Source organism: Zootoca vivipara, chromosome 5 (assembly GCF_965207765.1).
Source record: "Zootoca vivipara chromosome 5, rZooViv2.hap1.1, whole genome shotgun sequence".
In the NCBI taxonomy this organism is placed as follows: Eukaryota; Metazoa; Chordata; class Lepidosauria; order Squamata; family Lacertidae; genus Zootoca; species Zootoca vivipara.
In genome coordinates, this window is record NC_142588.1 from 83250410 (window position 1) to 83267419 (window position 17010).

Consider the following 17010-nt stretch of genomic DNA (forward strand, 5'->3'; position numbering starts at 1 on the left):
ACACGTACAAACACGTAAACATTTGTGATAACTCATTCATTTTACAATGTAGTAGATACAGTGCACATATTGCCATATGTCAAGGCGAACTGATGAGCGAACTGATGGCTGAGGCAAGATTTGCACTGGCTCATGCCTATACCAGTTCTCAAGGAGTGCTAGTCTTCCTTGAGAACTCCAAGCCAGTTCTTCAAAGCTTCCCATTCTAGAACTTCAGTATAGTCATGGGCATGCCTTGCCAAATGGATGGCGCAAATGTTCTTGCCTCTCACACCAGCTTCTGATTCACTGCTCAGCCTGCAAAAAAAGAGAGAACACTGAAACTCAAAATATGGAGAAGCTCTTTGGCATTGTCTCCCCCTAGTCGCAGGAGGCCATTTTTGAACCAAGATAGGGCCATATTGATGTGAATAAATAACCTAAATTTAGCTGAACTTTCTGCTGGCAAGGGGGGCTTGTCTGGACTGAAGATGGTTAGTTTCTGGTTCCGTTCCCCTGCATTTGGTCTGCATATTGAGCTTGTGCCTTTGAACTTGAACTGTTCCGACCATAGCTGCCAAGTTATCCCTTATTTTAAGGGATTTTCTATTATGCTGAATAGGCTTCCTCGCGAGAAAAGGGAAAACTTGGCAGCTATGGTTCCGACTGCCCGACAAAAGCTGGGTCCACTCTAGCAAAAAGAGTCTCTTACACAGTAGCATATTTTTCATTTAATTACTTTTAAAGCATTCCTAAACTGCTTAATATTTCTTTTTTTAAAAAAACTGTTTTAATTTGTATACAAAAATGTAACAGTAAAGTGTATACGAAGCATAAAAACCCGATAAAAGAGTATTATAAAAACAGGAATTCACTAACAGAACTTTCCAACCTTATGGGTTGGAGAAAGCAAAATGATAAAATTCTTTACCAGACATCTAAAACAACTGATGCATAATAACTGGTGCATGTATGGCAGAGAGAAGGGCATTCAACAATGCAGGAGCATTTTAATAGTTTACTTTCAGCTGTTGCCTACAGATTATACAGACACATCTTGGGCTTGAGCTGTGTCCTGTTGATTCATTATTAAGCCAAACCTCCAGATGAGAGCAGCCCATAAAAGGACTTAATTTGTTCTAATACTAACCAGCCGTCAGTCAGGAGATAGTAACTGGCAGTTCTGGAAAGCATATTTCAGCTGGAGACAATAACCTTGACCAGGATTGAAAATAATCTGTATAGATACAGGGATTGGCTCCCTCCTGTTCTTTGGGACCTATCCTCTCCCCTTGGAAGCAAGGTGGGTGGCAATGAGCTAGAGCTCTTCCTGTTTTGTTCCTCTTGTTGGGGGACACATACAGTAATGTATTCCTGGCCCCAGGCTTGTTCCCTTTTCAGACCTTGCAATATACGAAGCCATAGATCTTAAGATCTATCCGCTTAGTGAATAACTTTCATTAGTTGAATGTTCTACTGTATTGTGGTGGTGTTAATTTTCTTCTATAGGTTCCTTTGAGAGCCTATACTGCTGAAAAGCAAGATACATGGGGTCACGAAGAGTCGGACATGAATAAACGACTAAACAACAACAGTGTATTGATTTAACAACCTTCAGTGACTGCATGACCACATAAATGAATCGCTGTGGGTTAAACCACAGAGCCTAGGGCTTGCCGATCAGAAGGTCGGCGGTTCGAATCCCTGCGACGGGGTGAGCTCCCATTGCTTGGTCCCAGCTCCTGCCCACCTAGCATTTCGAAAGCACATCAAAGTGCAAGTAGATAAATAGGTACCACTCCAAGCGGGAAGGTAAACGGTGTTTCCGTGTGCTGCTCTGGTTCGCCAGAAGCAGCTTTGTCATGCTGGCCACATGACCTGGAAGCTGTATGCCGGCTCCCATGGCCAATAACACGAGATGAGCGCCGCAACCCCAGAGTCGGTCACAACTAGACCTAATGGTCAGGGGTCCCTTTACCTTTACTGTAATATACATACACAGCATGTCTGTATACTTGTGCACAAACTGCTCCTGCAACTTATCAAACATCCACTTGTTTTCAGAAAATACATGTCTGTGTGGTATTTATATCCTGCTCCTACATTGGCTTCCCAGTCATTTACCATCCAAGGCTCTAATAAAGTAGATTGGGGGACGGGGACTTGTGGCCCTTCAGGTGTTCTTGGATTTGAACTCCCATCACCCCTGATCATTGACCATGTTGGGGGTTGTGGTCCAGCGGCATCTGAGCAGGTCACGTGTCCTTCATCCATGCAGTAGGTGCTCGGCGAGGCTGCAGCGTCAGATAGCGCTAAGTTGTTCACGTCGCCCAACACCAAACTGCTAAAACAGAGACATTCTAGTGAGGTTGGCGAAAGGAGCCAAGGAGACACTCCTCCTTCAGCTGCAGCCAGATCAATAACGCCTACTTACAGTATTTTCCCCCTTCAAACTTTGTTCTCTATTTCAGGGTATATGCCGTCTACAATTCAGTAAAGGGATCCCGTTCAGAGCCTGTTAGCTTCACCACGCACAGCTGTGCCCCGGAATGTCCTTTCCCACCCAAACCTTCGCACAGGACCAAAAATTCCCTAACGTTACAGTGGAAGGTAAGCAGTGTAAAAGCTCTGAGATCCTTTTTGTGCTGTATCCTTTCAAAAAACAGATTGGTGGACTGTTTCTGGCATATACGAGCAAGGCAATGGAAAGTACATTTGCGTTGACAATAAGCTGTTTCCTATGTGGGCCGGGACTTTGCACCATCACAGAATTGTAGAGTTAGAAGGGATCCCAAGAGTCATCGAATCCTTCACCTTCTGCTAGGCTCGGGGCCCTTCCTATGGACATTCTTAAGGAATTTTTTGAAGGGCTTCTCTTTATCTTCCTGCCTTTGTCAGGCTTCCCTCCTGATCTTCTTCCTGTCTCCCAGCTATCAGTGACTGGCCTGGTTCACCTGTAACAATAAGCCATGGTTTGTTTAGGCCAGGGGTAGGCAACCTGAGCCCCATGGGCCGGAAGCGGCCCAATCGCCTTCTCAATCCGGCCCACAGACGGTCCTGGAATCAGCGTGTTTTTACATGAGTAGAATGTGTCCTTTTATTTAAAATGCATCTCTGGGTTATTTGTGGGGCCTGCCTGCCTTGGTATGGTGCTGTGGTCTAAACCACTGAGCCTTGGGCTTACCGATCAGAAGGTTGGCGGTTTGAATCCCCACAACTGGGTGAGCTCCCGTTGCTCGGTCCCAGCTCCTGTCAACCTAGCAGTTCGAAAGCATGTCAGAGTGAAAGTAGATAAATAGGTACCGCTCTAAGCGGGAAGGTAAACACCGTTTCCATGTGCAGCTCTGGTTTTGCCAGAAGCAGCTTAGTCATGCTGGCCACACGACCCGGAAAAACTGTCTGCGGACAAACATCGACGAGATGAGTGGCGCAACCCCAGAGTCGTTTATGACTGGACTTAACTGTCAGGGGTCCTTTACCTTTACCTTTTATGAACCATGGCTTGTTTTAACTGATGCTGCGTCCAAATCCAACAGCCTTGCCTAACCACCCCAAGAGGCTTACAAAGCAGCAGCAACATGAGGCAAGAGCAGCTGGAGAACAAGCCAAGCTTTAGAGAAACCAAGCCATAGCCTGTTTGGTCGCCTTTGAGGTGATTCATGGTTTGTTGAACCAAAATGCGGCTAAAACCAAACCATGGCATATTGTTACGTCACTTCTCGTGTTAAACCCATCAAGCCATTTCTGCTGAGAGGAACTCCATTGTAGCGTTTTGTGTGGGGAAGTTAAAGACGTTTCTGTAGCATTTGGGCTCAGAAAAGGGAAAATTCAGCAATGTGGTTAAAACTGGCTCAAATCGTGCAGGCTGTTTTATGCTTCCTTTGTGGATTTTCTGCTCAGTGGTCGCCACACAGCTGGTGTGATGTGTGAGGCAATCTTCAGGTTTGCTTCAGAGGGGGAACAGAATTTCTTAAGAGTATTGCTTATGGCCGCCAGAAGAGGCACAAATGAAGGCACTTTATAGCTGATGTGGTAGAACACTTGTTCAGCCTCCGGCATTCCCAGACCCCAGTTTGACACTCTGGAGAGCTGTTGCTGGTCAGTGTAGGCAATACTGGCCTAGATGGTCTGACACAGTATAAAGTAGCTTTCTGTGTTTCTATATACATGATGATCATGAAAGTGTAAATGGAACCCATTTACTCTTTCCAGGTGCAACATCTGTTTAAATTTTTGCTGTGGGGATTTCTAAGAGTCGTTTTCCCCCTGTAAGCTTCCTGCCAGTTTCCCATTCTGTTCTGTTTTCCCCCCCTTCATACACAGGCCCCTATCGACAACGGTTCAAAAATCACCAGCTACCTTTTAGAGTGGGATGAGGTAAGTGAGCATCAATCAGGAAAAACAGCAATAAGCTTTCTGTTTTACCATAAATCTGTTCTATAGAGAAGCACGAAATCCTTCAAACGCAGGAGAATGGAATTCTGGAGGTGTAAAGTCAGCTTTTTTGTGGTTATACCCTGTAAAACATCTTCGACAACATGTAAATAACGCAATTCAGAAACACCAGTACAGTACAAACCATGCAGGTTATTATGGCTGCATATGCACCATACATTTAAAGCACATGACACCCCCCAAAGAATCCTGGGAGCTGTAGTTTGTGTAGGGTACTGGGAATTCTAGCTTTGTGGGGGGATAAACTACAACCCCCAAGATTCTTTGGGGGGTGTCATGTGCTTTATATCCCAGGTATTAAGGTCTTAAAGTCTTTAAAGTGAGTGTAAAATTGTATACCTGAAGGTAGCATCTCCACCCCCATTGTTCTGCCCGGACACTGAAGTCCAGCACCGAGGGCCTTCTGGCGGTTCCCTCGTTGTGAGAAACCAAGTTGCAGAGGGCCAGGCAGAGGGCCTTCTCGGTAGTGGCACCCGCCCTGCGGAACACCCTCCCATCAGATGTCAAAGAGAAAAACAGCAACCAGATTTTTAGAAGACATCTGAAGGCAGCCCTGTTTAGGGAGGCTTTTAATGTTTAATAGATTACTGTATTTTATTTTTCTGTTGGAAGCTGCCCAGAGTGGCTGGGGAAACCCAGCCAGATGGGCGGAGTATAAATAATAAATTGTTGTTGTTATAAAATTGTATATTTTTTGTATTTGCTGACTTCAAGTGCGTTTGCTTTTTTTTTGCTGCCTTAAATGAGCTGTCATAAATGTTAGTTATTTCAAAAACTCTACAGAGGTGATCTTTGTAAGCTCCTGAAAGAAAACGGTATTGTGATTGAGACACCAAGTTATTTCTCAAGTCTGCCAGCTTTGGATACAGAAGGAGAAGCTGCCTTTTAAGTTTCTTTAGAAAATAAATAAATATGACAAAAGGAGAGTTAAGCAGGCACTTCAGTGTAGCCTGCTTAGTGGCAAGCTGTCCAGGAGCTCCCAGACTTGCCGTCGGCTCCACCAGCTTGTTCAGGTGCAAATTTTAACCCAAAACCGAGGCTTTAGTTTGTTGAGGATGCCGATCGATCAATCAAAGTGTGCAGCATAAGGTACATGCAGGCATTGCACAGAAAGAGATGTGCACATGTGCATTTTTTTAACGACGATAAGCAATTAGTGAAAGATTGTCCAATTTTGACTTTGGAAAACGTGACATTTATGAATCCATGTTAAGTTTTGTGCTGTTCTCTTTCAGGGAAAAAGAAGCAATGTTTTCAGAGAATGTTACTTTGGGAGCCAAAAACATTACAAGCTGACGAAGCTTTGTCCGGCTGTGGGCTACACATTCCGATTAGCAGCTCAGAATGACATAGGCATGAGGTAAGTTGCACCTGATCACAGCTGCACCCACGTGTTTCGCTGGCCTCCCAAACTGAACTCTTAAGAATTATAAGAAGAGCGCTGTTGGATCGGACCAGAGGCCTGCCTAGTCCAGAATTCTGCTTTCTACATTGTCCAACCAACTTTGTTCCAGTAGAGCCTGTGGGGCAGCTAGGGTGGATGGCAGGGAGACCAGCAGTCAGGGGAGCCTGAGTCAGTGCCAGGCAGAGCCTGTCCTCCTCCCTGCTATGTTATGTAGGGGCAACACTGAGACTAAGGAGCAGGGTGGATAAAAATCAATGATTTTTAAAAAAAATCAGAAAAATTGGATTTAAAAAATTTAAATCAGAGAGCCAGTGTGGTGTAGTGGTTAAGAGCGGTAGACTCGTAATCTGGGGAACCGGGTTTGCGTCTCCGCTCCTCCACATCCAGCTGCTGGGTGACCTTGGGCTAGTCAAACTTCTTTGAAGTCTCTCAGCCCCACTCACCTCATAGAGTGTTTGTTGGGGGGGAGGAAGGAAAAGGAGAATGTTAGCTGCTTTGAGACTCGTTTGGGTAGTGATAAAGCGGGATATCAAATCCAAACTCTTCCTAAATTGGATTATTAAAATAAAATGCTTTTGGAGGAAAAATCTTTCTAAAGATAGTTTTCTTTTCAAGTTACATTATAGTATGCAGTATGCTTGAAGGGCCAAGCTCTCCCTCTTCTTTTGCTCCTTAGTGGCTTCAGCCAAGAAGTTGTATGCTACACATCAGGGAATATTCCACAAACCCCTTCTGCACCGAGGCTTGTCCGTGCTGGGGTCACCTGGGTCACCCTGCAGTGGAACAAAGCAGAAGGCTGCACGCCAGAGGAAGTGACCACCTACACCCTGGAGATTCAGGAGGAGGATAATGTAAGTTCTGATTTAATGCAACCGAATCCAGGAAGGTCTGGCATGAACCTGAATACAGGGGAAAGTCCGCACTGGATTGAAAATCCAGGGCACCCCCTCCTCTTGGTGTTTCATTGCAGGTGTATTCTGCAACATGTTCGTAACACGATAATTGTGTACTAGTTGTCCTGCAAGGCTCCCCCAGTGCTGCCGCATTATTGCTGCCCAGAGAGGCTAAGTGCAACAAAAGCGGGACAAAAATGTATTGGAACATTTGTGGTACAAAATGTTACGGGGTGTGACTGCCCCGATAGCATCATGAGCACAAATCGTCCCGGATGTGCAGTAAAAACGAGGTGTCCTTTATCCTTTGGAGGAAGGTTCCCAAACTGTGTGGTCCATGAGCATCATTCAGGTGGTCCATGTCATGCTTGCATTAAATATCCATACTTGTAAGGGGCTGGGTTTACAGGGAACAGCCATCCCCCATCAAATCCAGCTCTTCTAATGGCTCGGACAACAGCGGAAGGACAGGAGACAGGAAGGAGGAAGTGAGTGGAGCGGGCCGGGGCTCAGGCAGCATACAAGAGCCCTACCTGCAGTCTGTGATATCAGCAAGGAAAGAGGGGCCAGCAGAGAGTTCCAGCAGGGAAACAGCAGGGGGGGTGTCCTTTCAAATTCACCCCGGAACTGAAGCAATCAGCGGCTCGCAAACGCAGGGGGAGGAGATTTGGGGCCCCCAAACTACTCTGCTGGGGGAGGAGCTGAAAAGCACCATTGGGAGAATCTGATAGTACTGAGTAGACATGTTTTCATGAAGCTCTTGCCTTGTAAATAGTTTTCACAATAAAAGCACTAAAGACAAGATGGTTTGGATTGTCGTTGCTCGAGGGTAGCCAGCAACCGCCTTGACAGTACTGATTTTAATTTTATATTTATTGCTTCTGTTGCCATTTTGTATATTGCATTTTATTGTATATTATAGTTTGATTTCTATAGAATGCAAAGTGCAATGCAACATAAATAAAAGAAGGAATAGAAATTCAATGATGCAGCATCTCCCAAAGTGAATTAGAGTTGCCACAACAGGCAGAAAAGTCATTTAAGTGGTCCACCAAGACCATCAGAAAATTTCAAGAGGTTGGTGATGAAAAAAGTTTGGGAACTGTCAGGATACGTCAACACGATAACTCTGGGTCAGTTGACATCCACGGAAGTTGACCAACTCCTGAGGAAAACCACGGCTCTGGGTTGAGCAAAGGTTAATTCTTTCAGGTTGGCAGCACATAACTGCCACCCATGCTGTGTCTTCATGGTAGAGAAGTTGGGAAAGAAGTGGAATAGTTCTGTGTCACAGAGTCTCCAGCAGAAGTCTTGGCTGGGATTTGTTTGCTCCAAGTAGACTTTGGAGCTCATGAAACCACGAAGCAAAACTCTTATACTTTCATCTGTTATATGTCATTTGATAAATTAAATAGTGAGCTCATTCTATCGGTGTGGATCCTTTATGCGGCCAAAATGCCACACACAGAGACAGAGACAGGGAGAAGGATATATTAGCAGGCTTGGGGAAAACCTACCCTTTGCAGGAAGGAAAAAATAAAGGTTTTTGGGGGGGAATCTAGAGGGCAGTGGGAGAAAATGAGGGGATGATTGGGGAAGGAATACTCACAGATTATTGGGATGATGAGGCAGGGCAGAAAGCCAGGGCTAGTGTGGTTGGAATGACACATCCTGTAAGGGTTTGTGGGTGGCTGTTGCAGCACTCCATGCTGCAAAGTTTTGTTGCAGGCCCCACTAGACTGTTTTAATAGCTACAGAGGCAGAAATTCATGCAGCTGCACCAATCTGAATAAATTGGGGGCTGCTGCTTATTGAATTGTCTTCCTGGTTGTTACTGATAGAGCCTCAGCTGAAAAGTCGCAACGCCCCGGAATGTCTCAAGGGCCTTTTATAGCATTTGTATAGGTCTTCGAGTCCATTGTGAACAGAGGGTTATATTAATAATAAGATCTCCTATCAACCCGTAAAAAAAGTTATATCTGAATCCAAGCCTGAACCTTCGTCATCAGATGTCCTGGGCTTAAAGTGCTACACTTGAGCGTTCCTATGAAACCTTCGCGACACAAAACGTTTCGCTATGTGGTACCATAGAAACAACATTGAAGGGACCCAGAAATAATGGTGTCCTTGGCTGCAAGGGACAATCTATGCATCCTTTGTGAAACCAGACCAGGGAGTGTTGGAGGCGGAGAGCTTTTTCTGAGTACTTTCTATGTGTCCTTAGTTTCCACTGCGCTTTGCTTAAATTCCCCACCCACCCACCCCCTTTTCTGGGCAGCTCTTCTCTTCGCCCCTGTTGCAGGCTCCCGCATCAACATGTGTGAACTTGGTATGTGTGCAGGGCTGCACCCAAAATGGCTCCCTGTCCAAAGCAAAAGAGCAAATGGGTCCAATTAGAGGCAGTCCTTTTATTGCAGCTTGTCACTGTATGTCAAGCACACACACTGGGGGGTTTTTTGGGGGGGAGGGGGATTAAGGACAAAGCTCAGGTTGAGTCGCTTCTCTCCTGCCCTATCTCAGTGCAACATGGTGGGTCCTTTGTAGCCCCCATGAGTCATCCTCTAATGGTGATGAAATAGCATCAGGGTCTTCTCGGTAGTGGCGCCCACCCTGTAGAATACCCTCCCACTGGATGTCAAGGAGTTAAGTAACCATACAACTTTTAGAAGACACCTGAAAGCAGCCCTGGGTAGAGAAGTTTGTTTAATGTTTTATTATGTTTTTAATATGTTGGAAGCCAACCAGAGTGGCTGGGGCAACCCAGCCAGATGGGTGGGGTACTATTATTATTACCGTATCCTTCCATCTATAAGACTCCCCCGTATCCTTCCGTCTATAAGACTCCGATTTAAGAAAGCGTGGGGAGACACTATCCGTGTATAAGGCGCCCCCTAATTTTTGGCATTGTTTTTTAGGGGAAAAACCTAGCCGATGGTGGTGCCTTAAATCATCAGCTCATGTTTGCAAGAATTAGTGGCTCATACCAGTCAGGCTTGCCCAGTGTTTTGGAATACAAATCCCATCAACCTCGTGGGCTGGGGCTGATAGGAGTTGTAGTCCAAGGCACCTGGAAGGCACCAGGTTAAGGAAGGCTGGCTCACACAACCGATGCACAAATATGAGTATTTTACAACTATTCCAGGTTTATCACACATTACGCAGTGTTCTGGCTTGTTTGATAACCTTTGTAGTGCACCATCAGTTTACAGTGGTGCCTCGCTTAACGAATGCCCTGCTTAACGAAATTTCCGCTTAACGGAAGGTTTTTTTCTAGCGGAGGTTGCCTCGCTAGACGAATTCTTTTTATGAAAAATTCGTCTAGCGAATCGCGGTTTCCCATAGGAATGCATTGAAATTCAATTCATGCGTTCCTATGGGCAAAAAAAAAATTCGAAAAAAATTCAATGCATTCCTATGGGATTCGCTAGACGAATTTTCGTTATAAGAAAAGACCCGTGGAACGAATTAAATTCGTCTAGCGAGGCACCACTGTATAAGCAAAGCATTGGCAAGCAGGTAGAACTGAACAGAACAGAATAGAATAGAATAGATCTTTATTGTAATTGTCCCCTTGCGGGAACAACGAAATTTCTCGGTTTCTGTATCAACTCAATTAAAACACTCCACATGAATTAAAATACTAATAAGCACAATACAATACAGAACAGTAAACAAATGAAAATGAAATGACTTGAGACCACTTCTCAAAATGCAGGGCGCTTGGTGCCACATTTGCAAGTCATCTTTCTTGACAGAAGAGGGCGGTTGCCTTAGATTATCAGTCTAAGGATAATCTTTAAAGCTCATAAATGAGGCTTTATATTCATGCTCGTGAAAAGAGCCTCCCCTTGTGAGAAGGTGCCCACATGGCTGGAAGAGCCAACACTGGGTTGCGCTCTGTCTGCTTGGAAGTTTGGTTTGAGTGCCGCAGTTGTTTGAGGAGGCAAACAGGCTACGGTAGCCCAGGAAGGTTTGATAAGAGGGCAGGGTCTGGTGCAGTCCTGAGAGGTATTGCCAAGTTCTCAGCTTGTTCCCTCGCTCTCCCTCATCCCCTGCTTTTTAAGCCCACAACAAATGTGCCAGAGACATTCTGCAACCAGCTAAATAATAATAATTCAGTCCTGGGAGGAACCTGGAGGATTTTGCCTGCATGAAAGGCACATTCTGCGATAGAGAAGATAATCTGTCGTCATGGGGCAACAGTGCCTTTTCGCTTAGCGACGTAATGAGGTTGACAGTGTTCCTTAATTGCCTCTGTAGTTCCTGTTTAACTTATTTCCTCCTTTACGCCTTAGGATAGTGTGTTTCACCCAAAGTACACTGGAGAAGACCGAACATGTACTGTGAAAAATCTTAAAAGAAGCACACAATATAAATTCAGGGTAGGTGCGCTCTCTCCTTTTTCACACACACCCCCTTTCTATTGCAGGACTTAACTCTTCATATTGTGATGTTATATTTACATGGATCATATTAGATGTTTGGAGAATTGGGATTATTGGGTTAAAAGATGGGGCAGTCTGGGGGAGTTAGCATGCCCCCTGCTGTCTGCTCCAGCTACAGGTGATGGCATCCCCACTCTGTTAAATCCTGTTGCTCCAGGATTAGGATTGCAGCCTATTTTGTTGTCAATAGATATGTATCTTCGATTTCTTTTGCTCACACTCTGAAATATCGTTATGCTATCTGTTACTGAAACAGCAATGAAAATATTTTGGAAGAGGGGTAGAAGCAAAAGTCCGGAATTGGCATCCGGAGGGTGGGGTTTCCGAAAGGCATTTTTGTGAAGAAGAAGGGGAAAAAGACTGAACAATTTTGGGGTCTTCCCTAAAAAAAGGTTTGGTGTGTCCTGGTCTTTACTTTTTGAAATATGGCAACCTTACCATATTTGGCAAACCTCCGTGCTCAATGCATGGAGCAGGTGGAAAATAGCTAGCAATTTAATAAACAAAAACCAGTTTTAAAATGGTTAGAAGGAAAGGCCATATTGAATTTTAGCTTTTTTGCTCTGCTACCCTAACATGTCCGAACCAAAATAGCATTTAAACGAAACCTTTTATGTCTTTCACTCAAGTTATCATTGACATTGAGTTCCTACCAATTAATTAAAAATTGATTTATTTAAAAACTTTCATTCCTATTTAATTTACATCTGCTTGCTGCTCCTCGTTGTGCTTAGAATTTGCACCCACAAAAAAAAAATCTGGATTTAATTTTAGTTGTAATTTTAGTATCTGACCACTAGATGATGCCCTAACTTTGTTTTTTGAGAGTTTATACTTTATGTACATGTAAGAATTCTTAGCTTGATTTGAAATATATTTGTGTCTACAGAAATAGTTACTTAGCAATATGAAAGCAGCTCCATTGTTGAAATTCCGTGTCAGCTCTTACACAGTTGCTCAAAGAAGTAGCAATTAAAATGCCGTGAAATATTCAGAACGAAAGACCTATCTCCTGTTGATAACTATTTTAAGAGTCTATTTCCAGGTGGGGGAGGCAGACAATTTTTGCAGGAATTGAAAGCAGTTTAGAATGGGAGTTGCTGCTTCACTTTCACCTAGCAAACAAAATTTGCAGGTTTCTATGTTGTTTCAGAAACCTTCGAAACCAGTTTCAGTGCTGAGGAAGGAATTTGTTGTTGGCCTGTTTACAATTGCTCAGTTTTGTGATAGAAAATTTACAAGTGAAAAAAATATGGAAAAGTAATTGAAGTGTGTGAAGGGCTGCTGTACATTCCCTCTCGCACCCATTTTCCATTTTTATCTCCGCCCCGCCCCCGCCCCCCAAAATCAGCCAGGCAGCCCTGTATTGGGAAGTTTTAAATGTTTGATGCTTTATTTTGTTATATATACAGTATTCTGTAAGGCACCCAGAGTGGCTGGGAAAACCCAGCCAGGTGGGTGGGGTATAAATAAAATGACTGTGGTGGTGGTGATAATAGTTGTTATTACTATTATTAATCATTCCGTGGACATTGAGCGCACTCAGTCCTTACTGAACAATTTGTTTGTCATTTGGGGGTTTTGCCTTTGTCCCCTCCCCTCTCCCCCTCCCCCCACTGGGAGATTATACCTGCAAACCTTGGGTTCCCACCAAGCTTAATGAGACCCTTCTTTTCATCGGAAAGTGCAATAAGAGAAATTAAGTGACTTGGAAATAAATATGACTAATTTCATTCAGACTTAATTCCAATGAAGGTTCTGTTCGCTTCAGTGGGTTGTATTCAACTAACTTACATTCAGAGTAGACCCACTGAAATTAATAAGTTGAGTAATATCCATTGTTTTTAATGGTTCGACTCTGAGTAGGACTAACATTTGATACAGCCCCAGTACAAAAAACCTATGGTGGTTTGCACCCAACATCTTTCAGATCCTGGTGTAGGAGATGCTTGCTAAGACTGTGTGGGGAAGGCTAGCCAGATAGGCGGGGTATAAATATTATTATTATTATTATTATTATTATTATTATTATTATTATTATTATTAGTTGGGTGGCCTCTGAGACACTAAAATCCACCCGTAGACTAGTTGGCTAGGTTGTACTTGAGTAGACCCACTGAAATGAATGAGGTTCATTGATTTCAGTGGGTTTTGCTTTGAGCAAAACTTAGTTGAGGTGCCACCCATATTTTACTTTCTCTCTCTTTTTTTAAAATCATCTTAATTTGGTTAAAATACACATATATATACATACATAAGATCAAGAAAGAGAAATAAAAAGTTAGAACAAAAAAGGAGAAAAGGAAGGGAAAGGGGGGAAAATAGACACAGCATACAAAACCATAATTTACAGTCATATGGATTCATTTCTCAAATAAAGAAAACTTCCAATTCTTCGCATTGTACCATATATTCCGGCGTATAAGACGACCCCCAACTTTTCCAGTTAAAATATAGAGTTTGGGATATACTTGCCGTATAAGAAATTCGACCCGACATATAAGACGACCCCCGACTTTTGAGAAGAGTTTCCTGGGTTAAAAAGTAGTCTTATACGCAGGAATATACATCATTTGTGTTTTTCTTTTTTTCTTTATACTTAGCGCACATCCTTATACGGCAGGGGTCCCCAGACTACGGCCCCCGGGCCGGATGCGGCCCAATTGGCCTCCCAATCCGGCCCGCGACAACCCCCCGCCCGCTCTTATGGCGCGGCGGCGATCTTCAAAATCGGAAAAAAAACGCCGAAAATCCTTTGTGCGCATGCGTATGGGCCTCTCCCGACCCAGAAGAGGTCATTTCTGGTGCACTTCCGGGTCGGGGGAGGCCCATACGCATGCATGCGCACAAGCGATTTTTGGCGATTTTTTTTACGACCGTGTGCGCATGCGCACGGGCGCGCACTCCCCCGCCCTCCGGCCTGCTGCGCGCGCACTCCCCTGCCCTCTGGCCCGCCGCGCGGTCGGCGCAGCGGGCACCGGCCCAAAGCCCGGTAAGTCTGGGGACCCCTGTTGTACGGTATTACTCCTGCTTAATCTTCTTGTATTCTCATCTCATAACAATTATTCAGTATGCTTTACAAGGATCAGTTTAGTTCCGCAATATGTTTTTAGATATTCTTTGAATATTTTCCAATCTTTATATACTTTCTGGTTTAAAAGCCCTCTTACTTTACTTTCTCAAGTGATTCTTTCGGGTCTCTTGCACAAGGCAACTTATAATTTGGAACACAGAGATAATCACGTCCATTTTGTTGCAGCTCATTGCCTCCAACGTAGAAGGGAAGAGCAGTCCCAGCGACGTCTTGGTCTGTACAACAAGCCCTGACAGGCCGGGGCCTCCCACCAGACCCACTGTGAAAGGGCCAATCACATCTCAAGGCTTCAGCGTCAAATGGGGTAAGGTGCCTTTTGCGTAATACTGGGCTTTCGTCGTCTCGCATCTTTAAATTGTGGAATCAGGAGGGGGTCTGGAGTTGCAGGAAGGTGCTATTGTAGTGGTTTCTGTTTGGCATTCCATTTTCCACTATGAGAGAGACTGCACACCTGTCTGTATGCAGGTAGAGAAAGAAATCGGAGAGTGGCGTAGCAAGGAAGAGAGGAGGGGGGGAAATGGGCAGAGGTGCACAGATAAGGGCCAACTAGACTGGTCCAAGAAAGAGACTAGGTCTCAAAATAGAGGGGCTATACTAGTTATATGGGACCCAGGTGGCACTGTGGGTTAAACCACTGAGCCTAGGGCTTGCTGATCAGAAGGTCGGCGGTTCGAATCCCTGTGACGGGGTGAGCTCCCGTTGCTTGGTCCCAGCTCCTGCCAACCTAGCAGTTCGAAAGCACGTCAAAATGCAAGTAGATAAATAGGAACCGCTACAGCGGAAAGGTAAATGGCGTTTCCATGTGCTGCTCTGGTTTGCCAGGAGCGGCTTTGTCATGCTGGCCACATGACCTGGAAGCTATACGCCAGCTCCCTCGGCCAATAATGCAAGATGAGCGCGCAACCCCAGAGTCGGTCACGACTGGACAGGGGTCAGGGGTCCCTTTACCTTTACCTTTTTATACTAGTTATAACATATAAGGAAAAGGAACTCATATGGGAAATGTTTGTTGCTCTGTAGCAGAACACCTGCTTTGCATGCAGAAGTTCCAAGATTCAATTTTCTGCATATTTTTTAATGCGGAAGTTTTTTATAGCTTAAAAAACAGAGAGAAAATGATATGCGAAAGTTAACACGAAGCACATAGCTGTCAACTTTTCCCTTTTCTCGCGAGGAATCGTATTCGGAATAAGGAAATTTCCCTTTAAAAGGGGGGGAAGTTGACAGCTATGATGAAGCAACAAGCATTTTTTTAACATGAGAGAGAGAGAGAGAGAGAGAGAGAGAGAGAGAGAAAGAAAGAAAGAAAGAAAGAAAGAAAGAAAGAAAGAAAGAAAGAAAGAAAGAAAGAAAGAATGAGAAGGTGGATGTTGTTCCAGGAACGGGAAGGAGCAAGCCACAGAGGCAGCAGATTGGCAGGGAACCTGAATGAAATATCTATGCTTAATGCAAGTTTTGGCTGGCTTTATAACCTGAAAGATCCAGTAACAAGGTGGTCAGCTGGAAGTTTAGTAGTACAATCAAAGATAAAACAATAATCATTTTAGAACACGGGTATCAAATTCCTGCGGGTTGTATTTGAGTAAGTATTACTCAGAGTAGACCGTTGAAATTAAAGCTCATGGTGAACTTAGATCCGTGACAGCAATGCTTCTGAATGGCAGCTGCGGGAAAAGGAGAGAGCTCTTGTGTTCGAATCCTGATTGCTGGTCTTCCCACAGGCATATGGTTGACTGCTGTGAGAACAGGATGCTGGGTGAGATGGGCCATTGGTCTGATCCAGCAGGCTCTTCTTGCGTTCTTAATTTCTGTGGGCTTACTTTGAGTAAAAGTTGAATATAACCCTCCATACTTCTCTAGCATGTGTGCCTCCAACATGGGGCAGTGGGCATGAAACCGAGGGTTGGGAGTGGAAAGAGTAAAGAATTGCACGTGTATGTCCTTGATTCCCATCAAGTCAGCATCAGCTGAGAATACGCCAGTGCAGCTGGGAGTTCCTACAGCTGCTCTGCTGTAGCAACCCATAACTTGCTGGGTTCATTCCAGTGTCTTTGGCCGCTGTGTGGTATTTAAGATGGGATCTGGTGGATGATCTTTGCACTGTACAGAGGGGATCCAACATGTCAAAAAGAATAGATTCTGAATCTACTAGTCACCTGTGAAGAATTCATGCCTGCCCTCTTCTGTAGCTTCTGTAACAAGATCTTTTTTTCCTTTTTTAACAGACCCTCCTCAGGATAATGGTGGTTCAGAAATCCTAAATTACCTGTTAGAAATTTCAGAAGGAAGCTCTGAAGGTAAATTGAACTATTGCAAGAAAACATTATTGAATATCAACAGTTGAGAAGAGGGTTATAATAATTATCTAAATGAGGTTGTATATCAAATATTTTAGATTGTATCAAACTATTTCATTTGAGTTATCGCCCAACCAGGATTTTTTTTATTGTGGATTTATTTTCCATTGACTAAAGGAGCAGGAAGTATGAGACGTGTTGTTGCATTTGATAATATTTTTATTTTTTTATATTTTTTTATATTTAATTCGATTCTGTAGCAAACAAGTGAACAGCGAATGGCATTTTTTCCTGATTTCACTTAGAGGTTTCTCACTTTATATTGCTAATTGGATACCTGGCAAATTAGCCACCCCCTTTAGGAAACAAACAAACCATAGTTAAGAAGTTTTAAATTGTGTCTAGGGTTTGTTTTATATAATGCCATTAATAGTTATTTTTT

General features: G+C 44.0%; 1 protein-coding gene across 2 annotated transcripts in view; it reads left to right on the plus strand.

Moving 5' to 3' along the window:
- Positions 1–17010, plus strand: part of FNDC3B (fibronectin type III domain containing 3B) — a 258662-nt gene that overhangs the window by 201986 nt on the left and 39666 nt on the right. For both annotated transcript variants that reach the window (XM_035132789.3, XM_060274365.2), the window contains exons 10-16: positions 2451–2589; positions 4303–4356; positions 5670–5794; positions 6516–6690; positions 11028–11114; positions 14437–14575; positions 16497–16568. In XM_035132789.3, coding sequence (XP_034988680.1) covers positions 2451–2589; positions 4303–4356; positions 5670–5794; positions 6516–6690; positions 11028–11114; positions 14437–14575; positions 16497–16568 — 791 coding nt within the window. The remainder of the gene's footprint in view (positions 1–2450; positions 2590–4302; positions 4357–5669; positions 5795–6515; positions 6691–11027; positions 11115–14436; positions 14576–16496; positions 16569–17010) is intronic.